The following is a 25,740-nucleotide window of genomic DNA, read 5'->3' as shown; positions in this document are numbered from 1 at the left end:
GTCTTTCTTTTTCATCCTGCTTATCTGGGTGGGAGGAGAAGTTAGGAAATACAAAGCTCAAGGACTTGAGGTGTGGCAGAAAGGGTTGGCTGCCGAGTTAACCATGTGCTGAGTTGAACTTGAGCAGGTCACTTAATTCTGAGTGCCAGTTTCTTGTCTATAAAATAGAGCCAAGAAAAGTACTTAATATAGTAGGTTGTCATGAGGTTATATGAAAATCGTTTTAAGCCCTTAAAGCAGTAGCCCTTGGACTAGATATTCAAGTTATGGGACTTCTCTATTTATAGTTCTGATGAACATAAACCAGTCCCCATGTCTAACTGGCTGTTTGTTTATTCATCACAATTTTATTGAATTCCTGCAAGCTGAAGCCCCTCATTTTGAGTCCTGTGGGAAGGGAAGAACAAAATAGACAAGGTTCCTCTTGAGTAACTTATATTCCAGTGGGGAAGAACAGTAAATAAAATAAGTTCAGATAATGCTAAAAGCTGAAGAAATTAAATACAAGGTAATGTGATAAAAGAGCTACTTAAAATAAGGCAGCAGCTGGGCATGGTAGTGAACACCTATAATCCCAGAGACATGGGAGGCTGAGGCAGGAGCAGGTTCAAAGCCAGCCTCAGCAACTTGGCAAGGCCCCAAGTAACTTAGCAAAATCCTGTCTCAAAATAAAATATAAAAAAGGGCTGGGGATGTGGCTCAGTGGTTCAGTGCTCCTGGGTTCAATCCCTGGTACCAAAACAACAACAACAACAAAAAAAAAAACAACAGCATATGTTTGAGGGGTGGGTGGTGGCGGGTATAGTATGGTCAAACAGGGAGAGAAAGTGAGCTGAGTTCTAAACATTGACTCACCATTCTCAGGCAGAGGAAATGGTAATTAGAAAGCCCAAGCTGATTGGGTCAGGTTTTCTCTTGGGATTTAGAACTAAGAAACATAAAAGATGAGAGTTGAAACTAAAGGTAGAGGGGAGCTGAAGAGACCTTGCATTGGCTAAAGTTTTGGGGAAGCAGAAACTGCAAGTAAGCTGAGGAAGACAGACTGTGGCTCCATCTGACATCTGAGTGGGGTAGCGGTAGGTAGTCCATGGTGTTTACCTGTTGGTGAGGTTCCTAGAGCTGTCTTAAAATACTAGTTCATCTGCAAGAAGTCCTATCTGCCAACAAATGGCTTCTGCTCCTGGTTTTCCCAGATAGTCTCAATTCTTAATCTCTCAATATGTGTTTTTCAGTGAATCTCCCTTTTGCTTATGCTAGTTATTTGTTGTAGCCATTGTTGAAACAGAGCCATATAGACCTGCATTCAGATCTCTGGTTTTCCTATTAACTGTTTATTTATAAGTTATTTACTTTTTTCTTTTTCTTTTTTGGTGGTGCTACAGATTAAACCCAGAGCCTTTTGCAAGCTAGGCAAGAACTCAACCTCTGAGCTACACCCACACCAACAGTTATTTAATTTCTGTAAGCATTAGTGTCTAATAAGTGTACGCTTATAGTCTTGTACAGATTAAATGAGATAATAAAAGTTAAAGGGCTTGTGGAGTATTTAACACATGGCTCAAAATTTGTTAGCTACATTTCTACTCCTTTCCTTTATGTTTTAATGAATTTTCAATTGCATATCTCCCTTTGTTTCTGAACTTTCCTGATTTTTGCTTTGGTTGTTTTGTTTTTGACTCACCCCTTTTGTAGTAATCTCTACATGAGGGTAGTCATTTTAACTGCCCTAAACTGTAATGAAGAACATCTTGGCAACTACCTTTCCTCTCATAGATAGATTGACACTATCACTGTTCTTACTGAGGCCAGTGTAGTAAAGATGTGTTTTATACTTATTAATAGAAGAGAAAGTCCTTCCAGATATCTTAGAGAAGTGACATCTATAAAGAGAGGTATGAAAACGGGGTGGAAGAGTCATTTCTCCAAATGGCAATCAAAGGAAAAAAGGATATTTAAAAGCTGTCTCAGAGGAAAATTAGTTTGAGGAGAACAAAGATGAAATAAATATGGAGCAGAGAAGTTTCTTGAAAACCTTGGCTTGTCAAGGAAAGACAAATGTTGTGGTCTTAGTGTTGGGAAGATGGTCCAACTAGAGCTCGGTGGCAATTAAGAGAGCTCTTCTGGTCTGGAACCAAACAGCAAACATTTATTTCTTGAGGCCAGAAACAGTAGTAGGGAGCAGATCTGGTTTGTACTAGAAATGGAGGCTAGGATGAAATAAGCACATGCAAGCTATCTGTAAAATAGGGCTGTGTATGTTCACTGTGCCTTCTAAACAAGCTGAACTGATAATTCTTTGCTTTGTGCCATGGTTTTATAGGCCTTCACAACAGAGGGAGAGCAGCTTTGGCATGCCAGTACTGCGTGGCAGAGGTGTGGGAGAAGGATGCTGCCAAAATGGAACCACAAGCAACAGCCTTGGTCCCACTGATGCCTGTTTTCAAGAGGAAAGCTGTCAGCCTTCCACAGAGGCATCAGAAAGGTATCTAAGCAGCAGTGAAGTTGCAGGGGGATTTGGCTTAGGGACTTTCCTAGGCTGCATTCTGCTATAGCCATTTCTGATGAATGTTGCTAGATGTTTTGCATGATTTTGGTATGGCATCTTGAGGATACACACATGGTAAAAAGAACACAGTCTTTGCTTGCAAAAAGGAAAAAAAAATAGTACAAACCAAGGAGAAAATTCAGTGACAAGTATTATGGCTTTTTAGTATGGCATCTCTGTAGCTTTCAAACCATTTCTTCTCTCATGGGAGAATAATCACATTTCTTTTTCTTTTTTTGTCCTCAGGACCATGACTAATAAAACTCAGGAAGTTGTTGGCATCCATTTCCCTTTTCCCTTCCCACCATATCCCATCCAGAAAGACTTCATGGCAGAGCTGTACCAGGTTTTGGAAGCTGGCAAGATTGGGATATTTGAGAGTCCAACAGGCACAGTGAGTATGAGTGGTGAAGAACCATAATTAACACAACTTGGAGGGAGCCTGACTTGCTTTACTGCCTACCTCTGCAGAGATTTTCATGGTTTGAAGTTAGGCAAAGTAGTTGCTCAGTTTATCTTTCTGAGTAATAGTCACTTTTCTATTAAATTATTGAATACAACTCCAGGGTCTGAAAAACACTAGGCAACCTACAATTTAAATGGCAGAACTTCATCCATAACGCAGAAATATTCCAGATTTTTCTGGCACCTAGCTGCTTCAATTGAGGAACATGAAAATGACTTTGGATTTTTCACAGATTAAAGAAATAAGTCTGGTCTTCAGGATCTAGGTTACTGAGTGCTCGAGGGATTTGACCAAGTTTCTTTGAATTTTTATTGCCCAGTTTTTCTATTCACGTCTCTTGATTTTTACAAACAGTATCCTATTTGTACTTATGAAAACAGTATCTTTCTGAGAATATCAATTTTAATAGTATTTTAAGGTTTTTTTTTTTCCCTTCACCTTGTTTCATTTTGTTTGTTTGCTGTTTTTCCTCTCAGTTTGGGTTCCTTGTGTGGAGGCTATCCTCATGGGGTGAATCTTGTTGTCCTTCTGTTGCTGTTTAAGGACAGGTACCAACAGGGTGGTCGAAGAGTCTGTACAGGTAGCCATCCTGTGATCTTGTAGATTGTGCTGCTTTATTGGGGCCTCAAGGTTTGGGTAAATCCGGAATTTTCCCTGGAGTCATTCAGTTTCTTCAGAAGAGCTCCTATTAGCTTCAGGTGTGGTCCTTCCCTCAGTCCCCTGCTCTCCATCTCGTCCTCTTTCCCTTCCCCACTCTCATCTTGTCTCTCCAGCATGTCAGGTCATCTCTTTGCCTTCAGTGCCAACTGTGGCCCTGCCAGCTTCAGGGCCTTTCTGAGGCTGACTTGCAGGCCCTTGGGCTTTAGAGTCCTCACTCTGCTAAGTCAGTTCCATTTCTCCCTCTTTTTAAAAAAATATCTTTATTTGATTTATTTATTTTTATGTGGTGCTGAGGATCGAACCCAGGACCTTGCTCTACCGCTGAGCCACAACCCCAGCCCTCCATTTCTCTCTCTTTTGTATCTTTCTTAAATTGGTTATTTCCCCTCTTCTATTTTCTTTGTTTTTGTGCTCTTTTATGACTTTGATGCAGCTTTAGTATGTTTCTTTTTGGAAAAGAACTTGGGAGAGTGGACTTCATCCTTGTTTAACCCTCTCAGAGCTTTCCATCTCCATCCTCTGCTCGCTTCCTACTTTTCATCTTCTTGCTCTGCTCAGCCCTTGCATGTTGATGCCTTGGTTCTGTGGCCCTTTGTGAACCTACCTACTCCTATGACTCAGTTGCCCTTTATGTTCTAATATCTTCTAAATCACCCATCAGTGGAACTCTCTCCTGTTGTCAGTGCCCTGGTACCTGCTGATGCCTGGCATCACACCCAGAATGGAGGTGTGTGTTTTGTTTTTGTTTTTGTTTTCTGCCACGTTTTCCAGTGCATCACTGACTAGAGGGTTCTGCACCTCTGCATGTTCAGCTCTAAGCCCAGGGCTCCTGCAACCAGCAGGTGGTTAGAATAAATGAATTTACTTGACGTAAATTGTTAATCTAGGATGGTACTCCATGAAATAACATTGCTTAAAGCTAAGTATTCTGTGAATGCTTTATTGAGTTTATTTCATTGCTGAGATGAACATTTGGTTATACAGCCTTTTAAAAGGTTTCAATCTACAATTTTTTTTTTTTTTTTTTTTTTGGTCTCTTCATGGAGCTAGGGATGGGACCCAGTGCCTCATGCACACCAGGCAAGTGTTCTACCAGTGAGCTCCACCCCAGCACTCTAGATCTACAATTTTTGTGGATTTTTCTGTATCTTCTTATAGGATATAAAATTGTGGAGCCTCAATTAGTCTTATGTAAGTGAATACTCATTTCCTCAGCTCACTTTCAGGTGAAGGGTAGAGGCTTTGTAACCAGGCATCTGTCCCTGGGTCATTATTATGAGGAAGGGTGGTGCATCTTGCCTGCCTGAGCCCAGTGACAGGTAAAGCCCCTGGCTCCTCAGATCACAGGCAACAGCTGCCCTGGGTTCAGCTGAGGAGTGCTGCCTGGAACTCTGCCATTTAGTTTCTCTCAAAAGCTGAGGGAAATGGTATATGAGGCTTTTCTAAAGCAGTGTGATCCATCCACTAATCAGAAGTGTCATTCTGGCATAGGGCCTTCCAAGATTTGATGAAAGCTGATAGTCTGCATCTTGGCAGAGTGGTAATTTTATTATTACTTATTAATAGCAAAAAAAAATAGCTAACTCCAATTCAGTTATCGTGTCCCAGGAATTGTTTGGATCCTGCCCTAAATATTAACCTTTATGTATATTAACCAATTGAATGCTTGTATAAGGAAGGTATCACTATTATTATTCCCTTTTATTTATTTATTTTTTTGCATATATGGAAATGATTCTTCAGAGGTCAGCCCAGAGTCCTAAAGCTGGTAAGCAGAGGAGCCGGAATATGACCCAGGCAGCCTGGTGGTGGCATCCCTCTCTGCTGGCTGCTTCCCCCGCTGCACATGTTTTACTGCAGTGCACTTAACTGGAGCAGGTCTAGAAATCCACCCTGGATGTTCAGATCCCTTTGGGTTAAGCAGGCTCTGAATGCTAACTGCCTAGACAGAAGATTCACCTGAAACCAAACCACCGTCTGGACCCTACAAGTAGCAGCCTTTGGGGCTCACTGCAGTCTCCTCTCTAAAAGAATTGGGTCATTTTCTTAGGGCTCCATAATGAGGTGCCACAGACTGGGGAACTTAAACAACAGAACTCCAAATTCTGACTTCAGGGTGTCAGCAGGTTGGTTCCTTCTAAGGTTTCCTGACAGAAGGATCCATCCAGGCTTCTTTCCTTGGTTTGTAGGAGGCCATCTTCTCCCTATGTCTGATTACATTGCTTCACCTCTGACCTTGTCTTCATCTAGGGTCCATGATCCCGTTTCCAAATAAGACCACATTCTGAGACACTGTGGTTAGGACTTCAGCATGGGAGTTTTGAGGAGATACATTCAACCCAGAACAAGGACTCTTGGGAAATTCTGATCTTTAAATCAAAACCAGAAATGTGGGCATGTAATCCCAGCAACTTGGGAGGCTGAAGCAGGATGATTGCAAATTTGAGGCCAGCCTCGGCTATTTAGCAAGACAGTCTCAAAATTAAAAAAGGGCTGGGGATGTATCTCAGTGGTTAAGCTTCTCTGTTACGTCCCTGGTACCAAAAATAAATAAATAACTTAAGAGTAGATTTTCTAGAGCAGTTGGCTTCCTTTCAAAACGAAACAAAACGCTGGTACTCATGTGACGGGTCATTTTATATTTGCACATCAGTTGCATTGAAGCTGAGAGTCAAGTGTGGCTCTCCTTGGCAAGTATATGAGACTTCATGCTATAAATTTTTTGGCTATAATTCTTTTGGGGGGGGCAGTTATTTATGTTATATCTCACCACTGTCTAATTAACGATCTGTATTCATATATAACATGATAAACCACTTTAAATTCTCTTTTGGAACAATGAACTGGTATACTTAAAAAGGCGTTCTCTCCTGCTTCTTGGGCCCAATTCTTATTTCTCCTGTCTTCCTGTTTTTATTGGCTATTCTGTGGCCTATCTTCCTTTCCTCTCCTAGGTGGTCTTAGAGTATCATCTTAATTTTTAAAGCCAGAGCTGCTTTGACACCATACTAAAATGGAGAAAGTCATTTGGGAAGCTCTACATTTTGCTCTGTTCTAAAGGTCATTTTCTTCCTGTAGGGAAAGTCCTTAAGTCTCATTTGTGGGGCCCTCTCCTGGCTCCGTGATTTTGAGCAGAAGAAACAACAAGAAGAGGCACGTCTCCTGGAACCTGGAGCTGACCTCTTAGGTGGTGGGAGGGACCAGCCCCCGTTTTCCTCATCTTCCTGCCAAGAGCCCCCTGACACCCTGAGGCCTGCCGGGGAACCAGACTGGGTTACCCAGTTTGTACAGAAGAAAGAAGAAAGGGATCTGGTGGAGAGACTAAAGGTGAGATCTTGTGTAGTAAGGAACAGTGGTAATCAAGTAAATGGGCCTCAGCCATTGTCTTGGGCCACGTTTGAGATTTACATATCCCTTGTCCTTCTCCTTTGCATTGCCTCTTAGCCCTCTTGTCAGTTTTCTTGAATCATTGGTGCTGCCTCTTTCCTGTTTGTTTGAGCTGATGTCTAGGCCTTCTCCAGTCATTACTTCCCTGGGAAAGGATCCTATTGTTGCTCTTAACAATGTGGTTTGGAGGGGTGAGGCTGCAAACTCAATTATGCAGTGAATTTGGTTACTAGTGTGGTTTCAAGAGGGAGGATAGATTCCCTGCACTGAGACCTGCAGAGGTTGAAGGTGTGGCGGGGGCTTCCTAGGAAAGGCATGGTTGGCCTCCTGCTGGCATATCCTTTATAACTGCTTCCCTCTGTAGGAGGAGCAGATCAGGAGGAGGAAGCGGGAAGAGCGCCTGCAGCAGACCCGCCACAATGCACAGCTCAAGTATGCAACCAAGCGCCTGGTGAGTGTTGTCCCACCATAGAGTCTAGGCAGGTCACACTGCCTGGAGACTCAAGTGAGTGACCAGGGCCTCAGACTCCTCCCTGTACCCCACTGGCCACATTCTCCTCACCCAGTAGTAGGACAGCTTGAGTGGTGGAGGCATAGAGCCTGAGAATGGACTTCTCCAGTCAAATAGTGAGGTTTGTGTTAATAGGCCTCCCTGGGTGCTTTGTTCTTGGTGATGGCCACAAATGCAGGCTAACTCCTTCAGGAGGAGGGGGCCCCAGTGCTGAGTCTTCTTCCTCTTCCCACTGCCAATTCTACACAGAGACAAGAAGAAGAAGAGACTGAGAGTCTCCTCCGCCTCAGCAGGGAGATGCTGGCAGCAGGGACAGAGGCAGAGCAACTAGAGCAGCTGGAATCTGGGGAGGAGGAGCTTGTCCTTGCGGAATATGAGAGTGATGAGGAGAAAAGAACAGCCCGCGGGTAAGACAGCTGCTGCCACCTCATGCCACCACCCACAGTCATTGGGGACTTCTGGGGAGGCAGCTCTTCCCCCATGCCAGAGACACTTGTGAAGAATCTGCTCAGAGGGAGTGGCAGCCACCTGCCCCTTTTGCTTAAACCAGGAGCCTTCTCAAGGTCCAGTGATAGCTGGCTCTTCTCCTGTGCCTGTCAGTGGCCTCTTATGTATTTACTCAGTTTACCTTACAGCAGCTCAGTGATGACAGTAATTGGAACTGCAGCCCAACTAGGTGCTGTGCCTTGACGGAGGCCACAGGCTAAATAAGTAGAAGGGCTGGGATGTGAACCCAGACAGCCAGGCTCTAGATCCCATGCTCTCAGCTTCCAAACTGCACTGTGTGAAGTTCATGACCCAAACCAAGGAATCCCTAGTTTGAGCTTTTTTTCCTCCTTACGACATCTGTTGGTCCAGATGCTTAGGTTTCCACTTCACTAGTCACCTGCTGGGAGCACCAGAAAACCCTAAAGAGAACAACTAGGCCATTTCCAGGCCACACAGCCCTTCCTGAGATCCTTTTTTCTTACCCCAGCTTGATTCCACTGGTGCCCTATGAGTGTGTGCTCTAGGTATGGCCTTAGTCGGATGCTGCAGCTTGAAGTCACACTCCAAGTGTGCTGGGCATTTCTGTTCTGTCTGAGGATTTGCTCATGCTATTCCCTCTAAATCATCCTTCTCTCCTCCCTTGGCAAATGCCTTCACCTCCTTTCAGGCCCTGCTCAGTTGTCATCTAAGTGGTCCTGGTTATCAGCCCCATGCTGTGTTTTGCTCAGGAACTAGCTTTGATTGGGTCTGTCTTCCTCTCTCTGACTGGGCTGTGTGCTGTGGGGTAGGAGCCTGGACTTTTAAACTCTTCATGCCCAGGGCCCACAGTGTTTGGCTGCAGCTAGCTGTACTCTGGGCAGGTTAGTTGGACTGAATAATCAGACAGTGGTTAGTTTCAGTCCTTGTAGAAATTCAGAAATGCCAAAACGTCAAAGTCTATAGGTGGTCTAGAGAGGATCCGTGGCCTTCATTTAATTATTTCCAAGTTTGTGTGAAGGTGCATTTTACTGGTAGGAGAGGGCCTATGAGTTTTCAGTCCAGAGGCAGAAGGCCTGTGACCTGCCCCGCCACCTCTACAAAACAATGCCTAAAGGTCCTGACCTAAGCTCCACTGTGTATTGGCCATTTCACCTGCAGTCCTCCTGGTGACAGCCAAGATCATGAATGTGGCCCTCTAGGGTGTTGCTGAGTAGGACTGGGAGAGCATACTTCCTGTTTCTGCTTGAAACTTTGTAGAAGAGAAGATTGGGCGCATTAGTTTAGATTTCTTCCTCATAAGTACTGTCATCCTCTGAAAAGTTTCCCCTGATTTTCCCTCCTGTGATAAAACACACCCCAAGACTCTGGAGGGAAGAAGGATGATGGCTCACTGGTGGTGGGGAGGAGATGCTAGGATCTGCACTCCAGCAGAGTTCGGGGCAAGGATGAGAAAATAGACCTTTGCCCCTTCCCTGAGGGTGATGGGGAAAATCCTGAGTGTCCCATAAACCCTTCCCAAAGGTGGCTTTGTAGCTTCTACTTCTTCCCTAAAGTTCGTTGGAAACAAGGTAAAGAACTGAGAGGTGTTTGTGAATATTAGAGGAATAAAATGCTTCTTAGGGTCTGGGCAAGAGCTGTAATCATGCAGCTTAGCTTCCCCAATTTCTGATACCCTGGTGTTTTCAGAGAGACGTGAGCCTCTTAGGACATTACAGATTCCTCATATAAAACTTCTGTTGTGCAGTTCTTTACATGTCCTTCCCCTCACCTAGATCCTGCTGACCTTGTCTGACTTGTGATGAGTAATTTAAATCCAAGCCTTTGAGACAAAACTGACAATTGTTGTTTATTGATCAAGAAGCCAACCTTGTAAATAACTTTTCTAATGGTACCAGGCAATTGCATTTCTGCTTAAAAAAGAAAAAAACTCATTCATGGTGAACAAAGCATTTCTATTCCATATGATGCTCCAGTAGATGGCATGAGTCTATAAGAGCATTTTCTGTTTTTAAGCAGCCTCAACTGATAATGTTGGCTAAATTTATCTCCTAATTTCAGTGCCAGTGGGCTTCTCATTCACTTTTGGGAAGGGAAGTCTGAAGCACTGAGAAGAGTAGAGGTTTGGTTACAAGTGACAGCATCTTTCACTTATTGAGTTGGTTGGTTGTGACTTCACCAGGAAATGTCTGTGAAATTCTTACTGCTGCCAGGCTCTGAGTAGGGCCCGGAGACTCAGCAGACACAGACCTTCTTGCTGCCCTGTACACATGACAGGAGACAGACCAGGAATATGTGGCTTTGAATGAGATGTCACAGTGAACAGGTGTAGATTGCCATGGGGTATGTCAGGGCAGCAGACCTACTTCAGGTTGTCAAGGCAAGAAAGGCCATGTTGATGCTGAGATCTTAACATGGAGCAGGAGTTAGTACAGTCGGGGAGAGAGCCTTCTAGGCCAAGAGAACAATTTGTCCAAAGTCCCTGAAGAAATCAAAATTCTCTTGGAAAACTGAGGGGAGTGTAGTTTTCTACAGGGTGGACAGTGGGAGGAGAGGAGCCCACTATGACTCTGAGTCAAACACCCAGTCTCCAGCATTTTAGCTTGCAACATAGGTTTGGGGACGTGATGCCCTTCCCTTTTTCTCTCCACATTTCCCTGGGTTCCATAGTGGCAGTGGAAGCTGGGCCTGGAGCCTGCCTGAGTGTCCTGAGCCAAGGAGTACCTGCTGCTTTGGTAGAGGCTTGTTGCTGGGCTGCTGCTCTGTGTTGTCCTTCAGGCTCAGCGCTCACACTGAAGCTTTGTGGGCTTCTCAGGAAAGGGGCTCCACTCTACTTACCAGTGATGTTTTGTAGTTGACCTGAGTTTGCTGAGGGAAGCTATTCTGTGTTCTGTTGCTCTCACAGAGTAGATGAGGATGAGGATGACCTGGAGGAAGAGCATATAACTAAGGTAAGATGCTGAGTCCTTGTGTATGTCTGTGTGTGGGCCTGAGTCAAGGGCTCTCTGCCTCTGGCGAGAACAAGAAAGTCACTGCAGCAGCTTCTTAGCCTTCTTTCAATGAAGAACTTAAACTCACAGGCTTCATGGTTTCCCAGGCCCAAAGATTGGCCTTTTGTTAACTTACCAGAAGGGCCTGCTCCCAGGGCCTGGGCATGTTGCCCCAGATCATTGAAGGCAGCTGTTCGGGGCCAAGGGCTCCAGTGGTTTGTCTCCAGTGGGCAGTGGTACAAGGTGAGGGGTGGGACAGGGAAGAGCACATTGCCTTTGGACTCTCCTGTGTGTGTTTCTTCTCGATTGTATTCATGTTTGCATGGAGTGCAGTGAGATATGGCTATGATACCTCTCAAATTTTAAAAATATTTGATTTCGTTCAAGACTTCTGTGTTCTGTTCAAAGTAGATATCTCCTCCCCCCCCCCCATTTTTCTCTTTTCCTCTTCTCTCTCTGCTAAATCCCAGAGTAGAAAGAAGGTATTCAGCTCCACCTCTACCTCTTTCTTTTTCTTCAGGGGGACAATCTTCCCCTGACATGCTCTCCCCAGATGATTGAGGAATCTTTGCCATGTTAAAAATCAGCTCTGGGGAAATCATCTTTCCTACGATCACAAGCCCTTCAGAGTGGTTGGGTTAGAAGATGGGCATGACTTATGGGAGGAGTGGCCTCTGGGCATTCCCTTGAACTAGAACTTTAGGTGGCCTGTGCAGTTCCTAGTCCCCTCATCACATGAGATCTGATGTGAGATGACATTATCTTGCCTCAGGTGTGTGCTTTACAGCCACTCTTCCTGTCTCCACAGGCTTTAAAGCCATGGCATCCCTCTATGTGCAGAGAATATTTGGGGATGTTAGAGTCCCCTCTTTGAAGTCCCCTTTTTTTCCCTTGACCAGATTTATTACTGCAGTCGGACACATTCCCAGCTGGCCCAGTTTGTGCACGAAGTACAGAAGAGCCCCTTTGGCAAGGAAACCCGGCTCGTCTCCCTTGGCTCCCGGCAGGTTAGCAGAGGCAGATGTCCCAGCCCAGGTGCCATTCAGCTTCCTCTCTGTGCCTTTATCTTCCAGGCATAGAAAGTCGATGGGGCTGAGGCTGGCTGAGCAGTAGAAGCACAGCCCTGTCCCTGGCCCTACCACCCCTTGTTGGGAGGAGGAGAGGCCAACAGGGCAGGTCTACTGGTTGCTTGCATGTCATTTAGCCAGCACCATTTCTTTGCCTCTTTTTTGCTCCTGTCTTGTAGAACCTTTGTGTGAATGAAGATGTGAAAAACCTGGGTTCTGTGCAGCTTATCAATGACCGCTGCATGGAGATACAGAGAAGCAAACACGGTAGGCACTAGGACTGTGATGGGGTTTGACCAGGGACGTGGTAACAAGGCAGAGCAGGCCCTGGTTCCCTCCTGAGGGCCCCTTCTTGGGAAGGTGTACTTATTTCCTAGGTCAGTGTCAAGTTCTAGTCCTTGGAAATAATTTTACAGGCTCTTTACAGAGAACACAAAGTACAATTTCAGAGTGTTCTAAAGAGACCATTTGGAAGGGTCCTATAGACCCCACCTGGTGGGAGTGGGTCTCAACATCACCAAACATACTCTTGGCTCCAGAGAGAGTTGTTCTTCCTGTCATTGTTCCCCTGCACCTGTACCACCTGCAGAGAAGAAAAACAGAGCTGAGGAAGACAAGCCAAAGAAGAGGCGGCAGGAGACCAAGGCTGCCTGCCCCTTCTATAACCATGAGCAGATGCAGCTTCTCCGGGATGAGATCCTGGTGGAGGTGAAGGACATGGAGCAGCTGGTGACCCTTGGGAAGGAGGCTTGGGCCTGCCCTTATTATGGGAGCCGGTTTGCTATCCCTGCAGCCCAGGTAAGTACTCCGGAGGGGGAAGAGGTAGTTCTTGGCTGTAACTGGAGCTGCAGGCCATGAAGCAGTTCCTTGTTCCTCCTTAGTTTGAGAGGATGCCCCCACTATGGCTAGGCTCAGGTCATACAGCATACTGATGCCACCTAACCATTTTTTTCCAGAATGTAGGGTCAGGGGAGGCCCTTGGAGCCTTAGTGGCTTCGGGCTTCAGGGCCAATTGGCATTTTTGGGGGATACCAGATAGAAGCCAGGAAAGAGTACATTTCTGAGAAACTACAGTGAGAGGAGCCTTGGGGGCTAAGATGAAGCTCAGTAGCAGGAGTTCAGTCCCTTCCCTCGATTCTCTTCAGTCAGATCATCTCCAATTTTACTGTTTCATATACTTGACATCGTACATCAAGCTCCTGAGAAAAGGTCTGTTGCTATAAATGCTACTCTGCTGTAACTTTCTCACTTGAATATCTCTACTCATGGTCCAGACTGGAAATAGAACAGGTCACGTCAGGACTTAGGTGGGCTGGGCAAGTTCATTGCAGGTTGAGCCCTGTATCTCTCCCCCTCCAGCTGGTGGTGCTGCCCTATCCAATGCTGCTGCATGCTGCCACCCGGGAGGCTGCTGGCATCCGGCTGCAGGGCCAGGTGGTCATCATTGATGAGGCACACAACCTGATTGATACCATCACAGGCATCTACAGCACAGAGGTCACTGGTTCCCAGGTGGGTTGGCCTCTCTCTGTCTTACCTCTATAGATACCTATACCTGGAATTCCTTGGAACATGGGGTTGGGCAGAGGCTGCACTGAGCCAAGGTACTGGTCTTGGCTTTCCATAAAACTGTGGGGACCCAGCTTATTTCATTGCTTTTCACCTGCCCATGTCATCCTGGGCCCCTCTAGTCCAGGATGCTACTAATGTTCTGTCTTAGCTGGGATGGTGGCATGAGGGAAGCAGGACTCATCAGTTGTGATGGTGCTCTGAGGAAGGCACAAGATCTCTGTAATCTACTCTCTTATGTATTGCGTACTATACCAGGTCTCTCTGCTCTTTATGCTGACCTTACAGTGGGATGGTAAGTTTACTTAGGATTTTGCAGATTCAGAGAGGGTTAAGCAGTTGTGCCTAGAAGCGCACAGCTCAGATGGGAGCCAGGATTTGACCACTGGTTTTTGACCATGAAACTCACTGAGCATCTACCATCTGTGCTGACCAAAGCTTGGGTTGACCTTAGGCCAGGATGCAGTGGTTACCTGAAACCTCACTCTTAGTAGACTACAAGGTTTTTTCCCAGCCCGGTAAAAACCAGCAGGGAGATGGCTTGAGGGATTCTCCCTCATGTTTTGACAAGGCCCATAGCAGACATGAAGCAGAACCTCCTTTTCCTCTCTTTCAACAACCTCAGCCCAGGGACCTCAAACCATGCCTTTACATGAGCCCCACTTTTGCTCCCCATCACCTTGACCTTCCTGTGTGTGCTGGTGGGCATTTTCTGTACATGGTCTAAGGTTTCACCTGGACAGCCCCCTCCGTTCTTGGCCAGAGCCTGGTCTGCCTTCACACCATTGTCTGTGTTCTCTCCCCAGCTCTGCCAGGCCCATTCCCAGTTGCTCCAGTATATGGAAAGATATGGGTGAGACACTTACCCTCTGAGATAGACGGGAGAATTCTGCTCAGTTTCAGTGGCCTCACAAGTCAGCCTCCAAGACTCTGGCTTGGGCTCAGACCGGGCATCGGCTTTCTGCTCAGGTCCTAAGTCCATTGTGGTATGTCCTTCATGAGACCTAGGCTGCTTGGAACAGAACAGCTGGCTCCGAGGGCCCTGGGCCTTGGCCAGCCTTTTTTTCTAGGGAGAATTTGTAGTTTGTGGCCCAGCTTGAGAGGTAGCAGAAAGACAGGCTGTGGCTGGGGGCAGATGGAGGGAAGCTGCTGTCTGAGTACAGCCACGTGACGTCTGTTGATTTCTCCTCAGGAAGCGTTTGAAGGCCAAGAACCTGATGTACATTAAGCAGATTCTGTATTTGCTGGAGAAGTTTGTGGCTATGCTGGGAGGTAGGAGAGCACCTTCCCCAGGCTCACCCCTGGCCTGCAAAACTTGTCGGTCTTTGTCCTTGGATGCCAGTTAGGGCTCCTAGATCTTCTGTGCCCTTTAGGATTGTCTGGGTCATTAATTTAGGAAATTCTCATTCCTTTTTATTCTAGTTGACTGATTTTCTGTTTTTTAGAATCCTCGTTCATTTGCCCAGGTTCTGAATCCTTTTATTTTGCCAGACAGTACTCTATGGGTGCAATAATAATACATTATACTATTAAATTAATGACACCTTGTGACATAGTTACTGTCCTGGGGTGTTTTCAGAGCATTTTTATATGTATGCTCTCATTTGCCCCTGTGAGGAGAGCAGGCCAGGTGTTTTAGCCCTCATTTATAGATGAGTAACTAAATCTCAAATCAGGACCTGCCTGTGGTTGATGAGCCCAGTGAGTGAGCCTTCTGGTTCCAGGCCCAGGCTTCTCATTCTAGTCTGTGCCGGGATCCTTTCCTTTGTCAGATGGTAGTGCCTTTGAAGGTTTTTGTAGAAAGTAAAGTTCCTGAAACCCAGTGGGGTTTTCTGGAAGGATCTCATCCTGTATTGCTCTTAGATTCCATCTCTGCCTTGGCCACAGCACCATATGGCCGAGGGCAGCTTGTGCTTGTTCCTGTGCCCCTGTCTACCTGGGGCTGAATGAAATGGCAAGGCTTTGTGTTCCTTCATGGAACCCCCTGCCCTCCCTGGCTTTTTTGCATGCTATAAATAACCAAAAACAAACAAAAATATGTTTGAATATGGATGTTCTTCTTAGTAGGTACAGTGTAGAGCGAGAAGACGGGGAAATGGGGGTCAGAGGACCACTATCCTGACCTATTTACATTTTCTTTTTTTTAGGGAACATTAAGCAAAATCCTAATACACAGAACCTCTCAAAGACAGGTGAGGGAGTTGCTCTTCTAGGGCCCAGAGGGATCTGAGCCACTTCTAAGCTTTAATCTGGGACCAAAGCTAGGGGCTTCAGGGCAGATTCCCAGCGCCCTTCATTTGTCTGCTCTTAGGAACAGAGCTGAAGACCATCAATGACTTCCTCTTTCAGAGCCAGGTGGACAACATTAACCTGTTCAAGGTAAAGGCCCCCACCACTTTTTTTTTTTAATATCTTTGTTTTATTTATTTATTTTTATGTGGTGCTGAGGGTTAACCCAGTGCCTCACACATGTGAGGCAAACGCTCAATCACTAAGCTACTACCCCAGCCCCCGCCACCACTTATTAGCACATCAGGTTTCTTTCTTATTACTGCCTATAGGCAGACACTGCATTAAGACTGTGGGAGAAATAAAAAGCAAATTCCTTCTGTAGTCGAGTAGTTTAAGGTCTGAGAAACCAAAACATACATACAATAATTACTTAACCCTTCAAGCAACATATCGACAGGAACCAAACAGTCTAGGGTCATGGGGTTTCCAGCTTGGTGAAAAGAGAGGCTCTTCTTTGTACCTTACAGGTCCTCCCCACCCCTCTCCCACGTCCCCCCCCCCCCCCTTTCCATCTGTCTTCAGACAGTCTTTCCCCTGGACTTTAGGATAGAAGCAGGGAGCTGATTAAAGGAGCATGATCCTGGTTCCATCTGGTAGGGCTGAGCTGAGTGAGAATGGTGCTGGTGCCGCTTGACCCATTGACTCCCAGTTGCAGCCTTGGGTTCAGTCACAGCCACAGATGTTTCTTACTCTAGTCCTGAATGTCCAGGATTCTCCTAATGGGGTACAGCACTGTCACTGGGATGACAGCCTATGGATTACAAATTGATAACCATGATCACCTTCATGGACAGAGTACTTACTACATACTGGGGCTGTGTGCTGGGTCTGTGATTCCCAGGTGGATGTGCTGTTGCCATTTGAAAACAAAGGAAGCCGAGGCTCAGGGAGGTTGCTCAGGAGGATAAGGAGCACAGGACTCACCCCAGTGCATCAGTGCTGAGTGGACGAGTGCACATTTGAGCCCAGCTGTACTATCTTAGACTGTCCCTTTCTGCCCACCTTTCTTCAAACCAGCTTTCCCCAATTAACCCCTTTTGGTCACTGTCAATGCCATTTTCCCATCAAACACCCTGGAAATCTGAGTCATCCTTGGTACTTTTCTTCCCTTTGTGTCCTATAGCTAAATAGTTGCCAAGCTCCGTGGCCTAAAATAACTCTGGAATTATCCCAGCTTTTCCCTCCCAGCGCTGTGACTTCCGTGCAGGCTCTATTTGCTCCTGCTTTCTTCCTGGCCCCTGCTTGCTTCTGTTCTCGCCTCCTTCCTTTCATTTACTTTACAAGGTACAATTGAGTGGATCTTAACTAAAGATGTCACTCTATTTATTTATTTATTTGTTTGTTTATTTATTTATTTATTTATTTAATCAAGCCCATGGCCTCGTATATACCATGCCAGTGTTCTACCACTGAGCCTTTTTTAAAAATTAAATTTTGAGACAGGATCTTCCTAAGTTGCCAGGCTATTCTTGAGCTTATGATCCTCCTGCCTCAGCCTCCTCTGGGGTTACAGATGTGAACCACCACACCTGGCTAGGATGTCACTGTTTTGTAGAAATCTTTTATTTATTTATTTTTGGTGCCAGGGCTTGAACCCAGGAATGTTTAGCACTGAGCTATATCCCCAGCCCTTATTTTGAGACAGGGTCTCACTTAAGTTACTTAGTGAACTTGCTAAGTTGCTGAGGTTAGCTTTGAACTTGGGATCCTCCTGCCTCAGCCTTCCAAGTTGCTAGGATTATAGGTGTGCCCAGCTTCTTTGTACAAATCTTCCCAGACATCAGTCTTATCAACTTAGCATTCCTCGTCAAGACCAATCTACACATGTTCAACCGCCAACTAAGTTGTACTCCAGCCTTGCTTGAAATGAGCCCCAAGTTTCAGTTCTTTGTGCCTTTGCTCATAGATTTTTTAATTATTATTATTATTTATATTTTGGTACTGGGAATTGAACCCAGGGGCACTTAAGCACCGAACCATGACCCCATTTTTGAGATGGGGTCTCAGTAAGTTGATTAGGGCCTCACTAAATTGCTGAGGCTGGCTTTGAACTTGAAACCTCTTACCACAGCCACCCAACTCATTGGAGTCACAGGTGTGCATAACCATGCCCAGCTGAGTCTAAATTCTTTGAGGCCCAACTTACATGATATCACTTGGAAGGAAAATAGAGGACATATAACTTCTATCGATCACCCTGAGATCAGAGCTATTGAGATGTTGGTGAGAAGGTTGTATCTGTGATTTGGCAGAGCCCCCACCTTGTGAGCCGCTCTGTTTGGTGGTTGGGATGACTGGTTTCTCATGTAGATTATAACTCGCTTCTTTGTGACACATGCGTGCCATCGATGTTGGTTTTGCAGGTTCAGCGGTATTTCAAGAAGAGCATGGTCAGCAGGAAGGTAACCCCCTTTACTGTGGGTCCAGAGGGAGCCAGTGGTGCCCTGCCTGCTGCCTCACTGCTTCCCTCTCTGGCCCATGGACTCATCTCTGTCTTCCCTCTCCATGGTGGGAACTGTTTGTGAGCTGGGCGGCTGTAGGCTGTGGGGTCTCTACTCATACTGCTTCTCATTCTTCCATCACCCTTTTTCCTCCCTACCCAGCTCTTTGGCTTCACAGAACGCTATGGAGCAGTCCTCCCATCTTCCCGGTTGCAGCCCAAACTGACTGGGTTTCAGCATTTCCTAAAGAGCCTGCAGCCTGGTGTCACCGAGGGTGAGTTGGGAGGGTGGAAAAGCAGAGCCAGCTGCAGGCTTAGGGTAAGGATGTGGACCTAACTTCAGGGCACCTTCTCCCTGTCCTGCTTTGTACAGCTCCTGCAACCCCTGTGGAGGAAGATGAGACCAGGGCCCCGCAGCCCACTTCCCCATTGATGCACATCGAAGGCTTCCTTGCAGCTCTCACCACTGCCAACCAAGATGGCAGGGTCATCCTGAGCCGCCAAGGTAATTAGCTGTTTACTTAAAAGAACTGGGGTCATGGTTCGGTCAGGCTCATTTCCCAAGAAAGAGAAAACCTGATGGGGCCAGGGAATCAAGCCAGAGACTTGACACATCCTGTACCTGCCTAGCATAGAATGTTGGCTGGCCTCCCATGGCCTGGGGCAAGCAGGGTTCCTAGGAAGCCAGGATGCAGAGATGCTGGGTCCTCGAAGACAGCATTGCTGGAGAACCCTATAGCCCGGTGTTAAGATTAGGTGGGCTTGGATTCGAGTCTTGGTTCCATCACCTGCATGCTATGTGACTGACCAGTTTCTCTCTGCACTTAGTTTCCTCTTAGAAATTGGAAACGTAGGAAGGAAGACAATAGTACTATCTACTTCGGTGGGTTGTGCTGGAGATGAAATGAGGTTGTTTTTATTAAAGAGAAAGAGCTAGCTCATGGACTCAACTCGAGCCTGTGCTCAGGCTGTTCCCAACCTTCTCCCCATGTGTGTGTATCTCTTTTCAGGCAGCCTCAGTCAGAGCAGCCTCAAATTCTTGCTCCTGAATCCAGCTGTGCACTTTGCCCAGGTGGTGAAAGAATGCCGGGCAGTAGTCATTGCAGGTGGCACCATGCAGCCGGTAAGGACACCAATCCCAGCCTCTGGTGTCCCAGGTATTGGGATGGGGCAGGCAGGGGCAACCTTGCACACCAAGCCTCTTCCCTGTCAGTCCCCTGGACCTCCACACCAGGAAGGGGTCAGCTCATGCAGGCCCAGCAGTGTCCGCTAGGTGGCACTGCTGTACTTTTCCTGTCTGGGCTCTGGGTGTAGGTGGGGGCATCACTGCTTCCTCTGGTTTCTGAAGCCTTCTGCAGTAATCGGAACTCTGCGGTGCCTCCTTGCCATTCCCTTTCTGCACCCATCACCAGAGGTATCAACCTGCTCTTGTAAAAGTATTACATTTTAATTCTTATAGAAAGCAGAGAGAAGTAAAAATGGGAAAAAATAGAACATAATTTCACCAACAGAAGATTTATGTTGGCATATATCTTTGTAATAGTCTTTTTTACATATAATTTTATATGTGTGCATACATATTTTAAAAACAAAGAATGGCATTCTAGATGCTGCTAGTAATTGCTTTTTCACTCAGCAACAAAATTTCATAAACATTTTTCCCTGACAGCAAGTATAGATTTATTTCATCATACTCTAGCTGCACTGGATTCCAGTTATATGAATGTGTTCTGTTTCATGTAACCACTCATGTTTTGTTAGACATTTGGGCTCTTCCCAGTTTTTCTCTGTTTTAAACAGTACTGTGGTAAATATAACTGGATCTCTGCACCGGGATTATTTCCTTAGCCTCACACTCTGAAGAGAACTCACTGGCTGGCTGACTGCTCAGAGCCTCAGGCAGTGATTCCCCGCCTCAGATCCCTGCGGGAATCACCCCTGTGGCTTTCTTTTCATTCTGTTTGACTAGATTCATAGATTTTTATTCATCCCATATATTAAAGTTTGTAGTCATTATTGTGTTTGACTCAGATCATCTCAAATTTGGCTGATGGGAGGAGCCCCTCCTGCCACCCCATAGTCTTGGAATGCCTTCTTTACTTCTGGACAACCAGATGTCCCAGACTGAACTTACATTTGCCTGGCTCCACAGTGGGGTCATTCCATTTCTCCAGGGTTTCTGGTTTCTTTCAGTGGGGGGCAGTATGTAAAAATCTGGGTACTAGGGTGACCCTGATGCTTCTGAGTTATCATTGTTCCTGGGTATTTCAGCAGACCGACCTAGGAAATGTGCTTTCAGAAGCACGAGTCTGTATTGATGTTTCTAATCAAAATCAAAGAATCAATGTATATGACCCCTAGCGCATGGTAGAGTAAATATATAATTACAAGGAAAAAATGTTTATGACATTTGTTGCTGAATGAACATTTGGTTTCTTATTAATATAACTACTTATTTGTTCGATCCCACAATATACTTAAAAGTTTCAAAATTATAAGACAACACTATTTCTAACTGATCCAAGTTTCATTTTTTAAGATTTCTTTGCTCTGTAAGAATATAAAGTCATTTGAAATCAGGCTTTTCTTTGTGTGCTTGCTCACAGTCTGACAGGTCACTAGGCTTTTGTTTTTGTTTCCAACTTCAGAGTTTGCTTTTTCATTTTTGACTTAATTCTGTTTTTAAAGTATATAATGTCCATATCTCACTCCCATCCCTTTAAAAAATATTTTTTTAGTTGTCAACGGACCTTTATTTTATTTATTTATATTATTTATTTATATGCAGTGCCGAGAAACAAACCCCATGCCTCACGCATGCTAGGCATCCACTCTACCCTGAGCTACAACCCCATCCCCCACTCCCATCCCTTACCAGCTCGTTCTTCACCCCCATAAGGTAATCATTTTCAGTAGCTAATGCTTTATCTCTTCATTGTCGTAATTTGGAGTGTTTTTGCTTTGTTTGCAAAAATAAGCATATATATATATATATGTGTGTGTGTGTGTGTGTGTGTGTGTGTGTGTGTGTGTCCTGGCAATTCCATCTGTTAGCACTAAAGATGGTCATTCTTCACTGGATGTAGCAGGGCTAGTTCAACCAGTCTCTTATGGGCAAATAACTTCCAAAGAAAGATCCTTATGTGCACGTTAATTGGTATTTATAGGCTGTATCATCAGAGTAGATCTTAGATATAGGATGCCGATTAAAAACTACATCTAACTTGCTAAATACTGTCAGATTCCTCTGCCCAAGGATGGCAACTATTCTGTATCCTACCAACAATATCTAAGAATGCCTATTTCTCCACAGAGTGATTAAACTCTTGGATTCTTGCCAGTTTGATAGGTGAAAACCCTGGAGGTTCTTATTCAGTGGTTTGAGCTAGGACCTGGCACTTGGATTTTTTTTTTGAAATCCCCTCTGGTGTTTTTTTGTTTTGTTTTGTTTTAGTGCACAGCTAGGTTGAGAATCTCTGTGCCAAATTGGCCAGATTTCCTTTGCTATTCCCACAGGTTGTCTAATGAGGCTGCCAACACTGGATGTCATTAACGGTTGTTTTTTTTGCTAATGTATCACCCACCTTTTCTTTCAGGTCCTATTTCTACCATACTGGCTGCCTCCTGGCCCAGACTTCTCTGCTCTCTGTGCCAGGGCTCTACCCTCACCCATGGACCCCCAAGTCACGGCCTGAGGTTCCTTTTCCTCAGCCCTTGGAGGTCACAAAGTCTTGACATTGTGACCTACAGGTGTCTGACTTTCGAGATCAGCTGCTGGCATGTGCTGGGGTGGAAGCTGAGCGAGTGGTGGAGTTTTCCTGTGGTGAGGATCCATGTCCAGGGTGGGACAAACCAGGCATACTCTGGCCCCAGTAGTCTTGGTTTTGCTGCATGCGAGACCCAGGGCTGAGGAGACCACAGGATAGGGGCCTTGTCTTCTCCAGCACACTTCCCCTTGCCTTTACACTCTGCCCCACCATCAGCATTGCCCACTGTTATTGTGGCAGTGGGGTGGGTGGGTAGGTATGTTATAAATCTTCCTCATCTGGGAGACAGGTTAGGAAAACACCCTCCCTGGACTTTGCCTGGCAGAATAGTCTGCCAGGTTCTCATCCCCTTCCTGGGTCCCACCAGGCCATGTGATCCCTCCAGACAACATCCTGCCCCTTGTCATCTGCAGCGGGCCCTCCAACCAGCAGTTGGAATTCACATACCAGAAGAGAGAGCTGCCTCAGATGGTGAGTGCCAGCAGCAGCCTTCCTACAGCCCTCCTAGGGCAGGGGAGAGAGCTCTTGGGTGGGTGGTCCTGACTAGTCCTGGCACAGGATGAGTAGGATCTATAGATGTTTATCAAGGAAGGCCTGAGCCATTCCCCTACCCCTTAGGCTGGTAAGTAAACTCTCTTATAACCTTCATGTATCCCTTTAGTGTGGAATGAGAACACTGCTCATTTCCTTTGGTTCTATGGTCCCTTGGTTCTATGGGCCCCTGCCCGGACCAGGGTTGCAGGTTTTAGGCACATCTCCAGTGGCATGCCTGGAGTGTTCAGTGCCCGGCTTATCATGGATGGTGTCCTTTGGGACATTGGGCGTTGGTGAACCAACATTATATTTTATCACTGGGATGCTGACATTGAGACATGTGCCATAAAGGTGGGCAATCACCAGAAGGAGTTGGGCACGTTTGGTAGGAAGGTGGCTGGCACATTCCACTCGGGAAGCCAGTTGGCCATCATCCTCTGTGGCCTAGTCACACAATGGTTCTCTATCCTTGGTTTTGGGGTAATGCAAGCAACTCTTATGTGGGTATTACTGCCAAGAGGCTTGTTATCTGTCTTCCATAGATGGACGAGACAGGCCGCATTCTCTGTAACCTGTGCAATGTGGTCCCTGGAGGGGTAGTCTGTTTTTTCCCCTCCTATGAGTACCAGCGCCAGGTCCATGCTCACTGGGACAAGAGTGGTCTGCTGGCCCGCCTGGCTGTCAGGAAAAAGGTGAGTGGCCCTTCAGCTGGACCCCTCCCCCTTTTGAGGACAGGACTGCCCAGAGCTCCTCCTGGAATTCTCTTGCTGTCAAATTGGGATGGTTCAGCTTCTCCTAGTTCTCAACCCCACCTCTTCTGGCCCCTGACTACAGGCCCAGAGGGTTCCCCAAAGCTGGACTCAGTGAGGTCCTCCTGTTTCTAGGTCACAAAACCCAGGGTCTCAAGCAGACCTGAGACCCAGCATTCCAAAGCCTTTTTCTGGGAGACATTCTTTCCCTTCTTCAGATATTCCAGGAACCCAAGAGAGCAAGCCAAGTGGAGCAGGTGCTGATGGCATATTCTAAGTGCATCACGGTGAGAAGTGGGTCCAGAGACCAAGTAGGCCTGGCAGCTGGGTGTAGTTGGGAGGCATCCAGCTTTGGCTCAGCAGCTCTGGGCTGGGTTTCTCCTGTAGAGCTGTGGCCAGGTGGGAGGCACAGTGACGGGTGCCCTGCTTCTCTCTGTGGTCGGAGGAAAGATGAGTGAAGGGATCAACTTCTCTGATGACCTGGGCCGGTAAGTAGTGATCCTCTTCTCTGCTGGAATTGAGATAATGGCCCCTGCCTGGGGTCTGATGCCATCTGGGTCTGCACCCAAACTGACTATTCAGTGTCCACTGTGGGGCAAGGGCATGTTAGAATTATAGCATCCCTGATTTGGCCCCCTTGGAGCAAGGGGAATATGAGGCAGACCATAACTTTTATTAGGATCCATTCATTGGCCTGGGCTAGAGCTTTCCAGATAGTAGGTGTTGGGTGGGGTAATGCAAGCTACGAAAGATAGCAGTTGACGAGATGTGAGGGAGGCCTTGACTTGTCTCCACCAGGTGTGTGGTGATGGTGGGCATGCCCTACCCCAACATCAGGTCTCCAGAGCTACAAGAGAAGATGGCCTACTTGGATCAGACCCTTGTGAGTACTTCCAATGTTCCAGAGGATGAGAGGGTTGGAGAAGAGCTGTGTCACCCCTAGGGCTATGGTAGCAAGACCCTAGGGTGCAACTTTCCACTATGCTGATGTTTCCTCCAAAGGTTTGGGATGATTCTGCCCACCCTCTTGATTTCTCCATGACATCACCTGTTAGGCCAGCTGCTGGTTTAGGCTCATAGAGCCTCTTGGCCTTGCTCCAAGAAGAGGTGAGAAGTGACCCAGATTGTCTCTATCCTTTCTAGCCTAGGGCCCCAGGTCAGGCCCTCCCAGGGAAGGCTTTGGTGGAGAATCTGTGTATGAAGGCTGTCAACCAATCCATAGGTAAGCCTGGGACTATTCCTGGCCATCGAGGCAGTTAGGAAAGATGGATGGCTATGACAGGAAGGAGGGATTTTACCTGCCCTTTCTTGCCTGAGGGCTGTGGAAGGGAGGACAACGACACATGGCTGTCCAGGAGGTTGTTTTACTCAAAGCCATAATCTTTGTGCCTACCCAGGTAGAGCCATCAGGCATCAGAGGGACTTCGCCAGCATAGTGCTTCTGGACCAGCGGTACGCTCGCCCCTCTACCCTGGCAAAGCTGCCAGCCTGGATTCGAGACCGGATAGAGGTCAAAGCCACTTTTGGCCCTGCATTTGCTGCTATGCGGAAGGTCAGGCCTGCCTTTTCCTTCCCCTGGGAGCCTCTCCTGCCCGAGATATAGTTTCTTACTGCTTTTTCCTGTCTCCACAGTTTCATCGGGAGAAGTCAGGCCCCTCCTGACTGCACCACTGCCTGTCACCGTCCCCCCATTTGGCCTTAGTCTTAGGCCTAAGGTGGAACCCATGTGTAGAATTGTGTTCAAACCAGCCCACCAGGGCTGTCAGGATCCAAGCTTACATAGAAAAGCCAGAAGCAGGTTCGTTCATCCTCAAGAATTAGTAGGTCCATCCCAGCCATGCTTAGGCACAGCCCAGGGTCAGCTTCCTGCCCAGCCTTTGTAGGAGGCTATGTGGGCAGCCACCACCTTCTCAGAGGTGAGGCCCATCTTGCCTCTGTGCTTTCACCCTCTCAGCTAACGATGTCCATTTCCAGCCCCTTTCCCCACAGCCTCACTTCCCAGCTGCAGCCCTGTTCCCTCCCCTGTCCCTCAGTCTCTGCAAGGGTTTTATCTCCCTGGCTTGGCTCCAGTTCCTCCTTTAAGTCAGCGGCACCTCCCTCCCTCTCAGCCACTCGAGCAAACTCCAAGACACCTTCTACTCTGACATCAGTGATCATGCCAAGGGCCATTAGGCTCTCAGCATGACTATTTTTAGAGACACTGTCACTTTTTTTTTTCCTGTGGAAAATCTCCCTCCCTCTACAATAGCTGCCCCTGCTCCCACACCCCCTACCTGGAGAAAGGGGCTTCAGTATCGT

The 25,740-nt window shown here is 46.7% G+C and overlaps 1 protein-coding gene across 1 annotated transcript; it reads left to right on the top strand.

Annotated features, from left to right (window-relative positions):
* Positions 1–2,326: 2,326 nt before the first annotated feature.
* Positions 2,327–25,738, top strand: LOC144254914 (putative ATP-dependent DNA helicase DDX11-like protein 8). The gene is made up of 27 exons (XM_077798825.1): positions 2,327–2,482; positions 2,792–2,939; positions 6,750–6,998; positions 7,423–7,509; positions 7,819–7,976; positions 10,940–10,985; positions 11,924–12,031; positions 12,271–12,358; positions 12,681–12,889; positions 13,451–13,603; positions 14,467–14,513; positions 14,853–14,932; positions 15,808–15,852; positions 15,972–16,039; positions 18,316–18,354; positions 18,556–18,667; positions 18,766–18,897; positions 19,403–19,515; positions 22,143–22,215; positions 22,527–22,630; positions 23,236–23,385; positions 23,661–23,729; positions 23,830–23,930; positions 24,241–24,325; positions 24,586–24,664; positions 24,840–24,994; positions 25,075–25,738. The coding sequence occupies exons 1-27, from the start codon at positions 2,352–2,354 to the stop codon at positions 25,102–25,104; spliced, it is 2,859 nt and encodes a 952-aa protein (XP_077654951.1). The 5' UTR covers positions 2,327–2,351; the 3' UTR covers positions 25,105–25,738.
* The last annotated feature ends 2 nt before the right edge of the window (positions 25,739–25,740 follow it).

The sequence above is a fragment of the Urocitellus parryii genome, chromosome 5 (assembly GCF_045843805.1).
Source record: "Urocitellus parryii isolate mUroPar1 chromosome 5, mUroPar1.hap1, whole genome shotgun sequence".
Taxonomy (NCBI): domain Eukaryota; kingdom Metazoa; phylum Chordata; class Mammalia; order Rodentia; family Sciuridae; genus Urocitellus; species Urocitellus parryii.
The sequence above is the reverse complement of the archived record's forward strand: the minus strand, read 5'-3'. Positions and strand labels throughout refer to the sequence as shown.

Excerpts from the sequence above, each read along its gene's own strand:
- LOC144254914 (XM_077798825.1), top strand. The coding sequence starts at position 2,352 with ATGCCAGTACTGCGTGGCAGAGGTGTGGGAGAAGGATGCTGCCAAAAT. Across the intron at positions 2,483-2,791 it reads TCCACAGAGGCATCAGAAAG|GACCATGACTAATAAAACTC; the intron begins GTATCTAAGCAG and ends TTTTGTCCTCAG. Across the intron at positions 23,931-24,240 it reads TTCTCTGATGACCTGGGCCG|GTGTGTGGTGATGGTGGGCA; the intron begins GTAAGTAGTGAT and ends TGTCTCCACCAG.